Here is a 7,047-nt window from a genome sequence, read left to right on the forward strand (position 1 = left end):
AGTTGGCGGTGGGTGGTGATGACTAGCTGCCTTCCCTCTAGTCTTACACTGCTAAATTAGGGACGGCTAGCGCAGATAGCCCTCGTGTAGCTTTGCGCGAAATTCCAAAAACAAACAAACGAATCAAAAAATAAACTTACCAATCCAGCTAATCGCTATTTATTATTATTTTCTGGTAACCTACTGGTGTGAAATGCAACTTACAATGGTGTGTATTATGAAATTGTGGATTAAAAACTAAACAATGAACTACGAGACGAATTTTTCCCAAATATTGTTCGTAGTTTGACAAATATCCAAGACGTGCAAATTATGATGTAGAGCTAATTGGAACACATTTTCTAGATCTTATGTACGTTGTTCAACTTATTAAAATTTAATATTCATGAAATTAGACGTCTTCACCCATAAAAAATACTGACTTTTTATCTTTACTTACCTGACAATAAAGTCAGCTTTAAAATGAGGAACTTTTCCATCGCCTTTATTTTCTCAAGTCAGGCTTCCCGATTTGCGGCCTTGGCTAATCGTGACACTGGTTTTATATCACACAGCAAACCATATCACTTAAAGGCTGTACTATACAACCCACTTTTTTTGTTCGTCTTTTAATAGTCTAAATTACCACTTATGGAGATCAGGCAATCTTCATGTCTACAAATAAGGATGTTATCATTTTTACGTATATCTATTGGTTCGTCCTTGGAAGAAGTCAACTACTATATCCTCATTAATGAATCCGCACACGGTAATTACACGGCAGAAGCTAAATAAGACCTTGAATATTATTAATTCATACACAGATATGAATGCCTGCCCAATCATTCCAGGAAGTAGTTTTATCGCTTTTAACCCATATTGTCAATGCAAAAATAAATTGGAAGCTGTCATTGTTCTTACCATGAGTGGCCTCTGAATGTAGTTGTTCTTACTGCTGTACAGCTTTGGCACATTATGTGTGTCTTTAGTTAGAGAGAATTGAGAAACGTATTTACATTTCGATGTTAAAACATCCTTTTGGAGGTGACACGAGAGAAGAATACGACGCTGTAAAATCAAATGTTTGTTTGTTTGTAGTTATGCACGAAGCTACACAATTGGCTATATGTGCTCTGCTCACCACGGGTATCGAAACCCGGTTTCTAGCGTTGTAAGTCTGCAGACATACCGCTGTGCCACTGGGGGGCCAAAATCAAATGTTCGAATGTAAAATATTTTTCTTATACACCGCTTCCTTAAATATTTCGAGAAATGGGTACCCCTAATAATAATTGAATTTAAAAGGATTAGATTATATACAAGAACAGTGAAAAATGTATAATACTGTTACGTCTCCGTTTGTTAATTAACTTATAATTAACCGTGACCATCTTATATATATATCAGACCACCTCCCAATCTAGTAAATGCTAGAGCACTCCCGAAGGAACGGGATAGTTCTAGAAAGCAGGTGGCGTGACACTAGTCACGTGACCTCGCTGACGCAACAATACATTGCCATACATGACTAGAGTAGTTTAATGTTCAGAACATACAATACAATACACAAGACGCGAATGTTAACAAAATGTCGAGTAATAAGGGATTTGCGTCCAGAAGATTTTAGAACATAGGAAAATAAATCTTTACAATGGCTAAAAAAATCTCTCCAAAAAAGTCTGCACTTTGTAAAAAAAGTAACAGGTTCTTATTTTTCATATTTTTAGATATATTCATATTGAAGAAATAGCTAATTGTTTAGCGGATCATGATACAAATTACGCGTTACTTTCAAAATAACTTTCTTTTTAAAAACTATGTTGAAAACAACTACTTGAGTTTTGTATAAGTTACATGGAATTAGTTGATCTTTGAGCAGTTTGAAAAAATATTTAAGTTTATTATTGATGTTGTGAAAAATGAGTTATGGATCTTGACTGCCCACATGGAAAGATGTGGTTTTCTTTAAGAAACTCTTAAACTCGCTTCTTTTCATTTTCTAAAAATATCAATTAACTTTCGAGTAATTTGATAACACTAATCTTGAAAATGCTTTACGGGGATGCGTTGGTTAGTGCAGTCAGTGGTTTCGACTATTTTGTTTCTTGGTGTACTTGAACCCTCAATTTCTATGGTCGGGTCAGAATGACCCACGTCGATTTTTCAAGTCGCTATTCCAACTCAACTAATGCTGCTCTCTACCTGGTATTTTCTATACTCTGTGCTCAATTAATTATTGACTGTTGGGCAGAGTGGTTGCGCTGTTGCATTTCTCTTTCTTATTGCTGTAATCGTTTGTGGGTCATCATGACCCCACCGTATTATAAATATAATATTTCTGAAGTTTATTACACATAGGTCATTTTTACCCACCCTACCACTTATGATACAAATATTTTACCCTACTAGCTGAGGGTTAAGTAACAGTTGCGAAATTATAATTTTGAATATTTGTTTTTAAAGTATCTAACGTATGTTTCTAATATAAACTAGCGGTCCACACTTTTTGCTACATTATGATAGTCACTACTGCTAAAGAGATACGTGTATATTTTCATGAGAGCATATTCCTACCCAGCCTTTATTAAAAGGCCCGTCTTCCCATTAATTATACTGTCCACTCACATGGATTAAACAAAGTAATTTAATGTTCAGAACATTTAATACACAAGAGACGAATGTCAGAATAAAGCCTTTCTTTATTTCTAGTATAGTACACATATATTCTAATCTAGTAAAAGGCACCAAATGACACTATATTTATATATAAAAAGGCCCACAACTATATTTAAACAACTTTTTAATCAGCCAGCTCTTGGAAGCCCAAACCACAAAACAACTTTGAACTAGACTACAGGTAATTTTAATAACATTCCAATGACAGTTTGAAAAAATAATTCAAATTACTTTTACCCGATTATTCTTTTCATTAAATACAACTGTGTAACAATGCATTATTCACAGATCAATCAATTTAATTCACTGGAAGATTCTAGAATTCGAAACATTTTTCTTTTCTCAAACATATGTGTTCTTGCAAAGTCTCGGCATCAACTGGCTATAAAGACAGATTCTAGGCTTGATTAATTAAAATCTATCTTCATAATTAACGTGAGTTAAAAATGGTTAACTCATAAAAGGCCCATTCTATCTACTCATACTTTGTGTTAAAACGAAGAAATATCAGTTTTTATACATCTTTTTTTTTTTTCCTATCCACTTATTCTAATTATGGCTGTAAGTTAGGCCAAAGTTGGTATGATTATGAAATCCAGTTATGTTCAGAGTAAAAATAATGTAAGAAAACATTCTATGAACACTTTTACAATGCTAAGTTTGGCTTCATGGAAGGCTATCCTGGTCTCTCAATTAATTATGCTTAATGACTATAAGAAGGCTAGAATTTATCAAAATTCTTCCTTTTTGTTCAATATAGATCAATAAATTAGTAGAATAAAAAATTTTATTTTCCTAGATACTTGCTATATGCACTAAAAGTGTGCTAGAGAACTGGAAAAAAACAAAAAACAGAGTTAATATCTCTTTAGTTGCACTATGTATACTTGCACGGAAGAAAATTCCTTTCCGATATAAACCAAAAACATTTGTATACAGTGAATAGAAAAAATTGTACAGTTAACCCAATTTCTGTCTTTATCTATGTAATGATGAATTTATATTTCTTTGCATTAAAATTAATAAAATCTTATCAGTATTTATATCCAATTATTTCCCTGGGGAAAACATATGTACATTTGTTCGTCTATTCTGAATGCTTAGATTAAAATACTAATAGTTGATTTTTCAGGAATGTGATAGAACTATAGTACACCACCTGTTTGACCCATTGTTAAAGTCAGGACACACTTATCTACTATAAAAAGCACATAATGGCCTACAAATAACCTTATAGTTTGTTTTTTTTGGCAAAAACACAGACTGTTTGTTTATGATTAGTGTAGTAGCAAAAGTGGTTCAAATTTTTAACAACAATTTTATTATTCATCATAGACAACAGATGTTAAGGCTATAAGGGCTTCGTTAATGAATATTCAGTGAAAAGTTTACTTTCTCTTTATATGTATGTATCAATATTTAGGCAGTATAAATAAAGATTAAAATGTTTTATATATATATATATGTATATAAAATGTTTCCAAATAGCCAATTCAGAAGTTTTACATTCCCAATTCTTAAAACATCATGGTAATAATGCACAGTAAAATTAAACTTGTTTAATATAGTGTGAGGCTCATTTCAACAATTCACTTTCAGATATTTATCTTTTCCTCTTAATGACTTATTTATTTCTTATTTCAAGTAAGTTTAATTTAAAAAATATATTTTTCTAGCAAGTCAAACTAAATGCACATCCTTCCATAAAAACAGGTATATTCTAAGGAATTTTTTCTTTCACAATATTGTTGATGTACTGTTTTAAATATTTTTTTTAAAAAAAGAACACATCTGTCATGTTTTTATATATCGAACTTCAGTAACATATACTTTACATAAAAATTGTAAATTAACAGCTTACCCTTACACCAAATGTTAAAATTAGACACGGTGTGCATCTTACATCAAAGTAAACTGTAATGTAAGATTTTTAAAGTTACCAGCCTAATAAAATCATTTTTCTTATTCCAACATAAACATGGTTAATGGTACAAATCCAGTCAATTGTAAACTTGCAAAATATGTCAGAAATACTAAAAATTGAAATATTCAGAGTAATTTCAACAATGACAACCTTTTTTAAATAAGAAGTTTAAAAATGGTCTGGGTGAAGGACCACAATTTAAGTATTTCAACCTGAGTACCTGAAGATGTTAATTTAAGTACGTAAAACAATATTCAACTAACTGAAACTATTTTATGCAGCAAAAGTATAAACAAGAATCTAACTCTTTTTCTGATATGCATATGGTATTCAAATGTTTAAACAAATACTTGGTCCCAGTAAAAAACAAAACAAATTACAATTTACAAAAATTCTGTCAATTCTGATTATTGTATAGTTCACACTACATAAGAAATCAGATCCTTAAAAGACTGAAAAACGAAATAGTAATTTTGCAGATTTATATCATCACATTCATGAGCTATACTAACATTACTAAGTTTCTCTGAATCTAGCAAGAAATTATTTAAAATCTAAACTTCTCCAGGTGTTTCTGCAGTTTATTGTATAATTTTTTCAACAAAACTGTATATCATTTGCCATGACCATCTGTAGACAACAGCATCATCTTCTTGTAAGTTCCATACAGTCTGCCTAATAACGACAATGTTGTTTGCAGAATAAAAGGGGGATCTAACTCTATCTCATGAATAAAATGTTAAGACGCTTGTTTGGTTTCCTCGGAGCAACAAGAATGGAGGCATATCTCTTGTCAGAATCTCCAACCAAGCCATATACATTGGTGCTGAACAAGTTCCTTTTCGAGGCATGGGCAATGTCCTGCAACAATTACAATATTGTGAATGAAACAAAAAGACATAACATGCAATTTCTGTTAGGATTTTTACAACAGTAGCTACTTGTAGAAAGCATTAATATTTCACTTATATGACAAAAACTATTAGAGTAATAAAAAGATAATAGCTATTCCAATTACACTTATTTAAAAAGTAAAAAGGATAAAACAGACATAGATTCATTGTGGATTTTAAAATTATTTGAAAAGCAGAAAAAACTTAAAAATTACAAAATAAAAGTGAAATATGTGTCATGTTTTTCCAGAAATAGCTAACAAAAATCTACCATCTTTATACTGTTCATAAAATATTTGTTGTTGTATTAATGAATCTAAGAAATTAATACTGATTTAGGACTGTGATCATAGTAATTTGAGAAATATGCTGATGTGTGTGAAACAAACTCAAGAATAAGTGAAGAAAAAACAGCATAGAATTGGAGGTTTCCAAAAAACAATATGTTTGAATCAGGAATGCTCTGACTGAAATTTGTTTGGTCATTGACACAACTGATTAACGAGTTGTCAATGTTAATTTAACACAGAGGTGTCTTAAAAAATATCAAACACATTTCAGTTCCTTGCATAAGACACCAGGTGAACATAAAGTAGTGGTAAAAAACTGGATTATATTTGACTCTAAAACGTAAGGTTTAACAGTGTTGGCAATAGGTTACTGATATTTACATTTAGCATTGAGTATTTATTTCCAGGCTTAATATACAATGGTTAAGACTTGTGTTGGAGTTAAGCATTCACAGTTTGTTAGGTGTGATAAGTGCAATGAGTGGGTTTTATTTGTGAACTCTAAACTAGTATGTACATTTAAGGAAGCTAATACTAGTAGTGAAGATGTACTCTATTTACCCCTATCCTATCCAAATGCCTTGTCAAGGAATTACCTATAAATATTACCTTCTTAAATTTATCATCCACATCCTTCTCTGACCCTTTCGTTTTCTTTCCCTTTAATAGTTCCTCATCTGCACAAACCAAGGGCTGAAATCTGTTGCTCAATGGAATAGGCTCATTACAATTAAATCCACTACTTTTAGCCCAAATAGTACTCCTAACTTCCTGAAAGTTATTGTTACCTGATGTATCCCTTGCATGTAAAAGCATAAGCTCTACTTGAAACCCTGCTGTCATTTCCCACAGTTTACCCTTCTTGATCTATTTATTACCTCTACTTAAATTAGGATAGCCTGCAACTTCTCCTCCAACCTACAAACTGTACATGCAGGTTGTAGAAAAGAATTAGATTATGTTACCCAGGGGCACAGGTGGAGGATATAATGGACAGAGCAAGAGATATAATAAAGGGGGGTAGCAATGGTACAGTTTATGTTGTGCACGTAGGGGCTAATGATGTAGGGAAGGGTAGGTCAGACAAGTTAATTAATAAGTACAAGGGGTTGATAAAGGCATTTAAAGAAAAAGGCCATAACTTAATTGTGTCAGGGATATTGCCAAGATTAAATTGTGGGGAGGAAATTATGAGTAGGTCATTAGGGCTAAATGCCAAGATTAGGTTAATATGTAAGGAAAAGCAGATAGGCTGGTTGGACTTGTGGGATCAGTTCAATGGGAG

General features: G+C 32.0%; 2 protein-coding genes across 2 annotated transcripts in view; both read right to left on the minus strand.

Moving 5' to 3' along the window:
• Positions 1–583, minus strand: part of LOC106471266 (acetylcholine receptor subunit alpha-1-A-like) — an 11,120-nt gene extending 10,537 nt beyond the window's left edge. Inside the window, 1 exon segment of the mRNA NM_001314105.1 lies at positions 440–583. Within this exon segment, the coding sequence (NP_001301034.1) occupies positions 440–479 (40 nt within the window). The 5' untranslated portion in view covers positions 480–583.
• Positions 584–2,660: 2,077 nt separating this feature from the next.
• The window catches only part of LOC106471363 (solute carrier family 12 member 2-like), a 49,536-nt gene continuing 45,149 nt past the window's right edge, over positions 2,661–7,047 (minus strand). Inside the window, exon 20 of the mRNA XM_022400700.1 lies at positions 2,661–5,440. Coding sequence (XP_022256408.1) covers positions 5,305–5,440 — 136 coding nt within the window. The 3' untranslated portion in view covers positions 2,661–5,304. The remainder of the gene's footprint in view (positions 5,441–7,047) is intronic.

The sequence above is a fragment of the Limulus polyphemus genome, unplaced genomic scaffold (assembly GCF_000517525.1).
Source record: "Limulus polyphemus unplaced genomic scaffold, Limulus_polyphemus-2.1.2 Scaffold111, whole genome shotgun sequence".
NCBI classification, from domain to species: domain Eukaryota; kingdom Metazoa; phylum Arthropoda; class Merostomata; order Xiphosura; family Limulidae; genus Limulus; species Limulus polyphemus.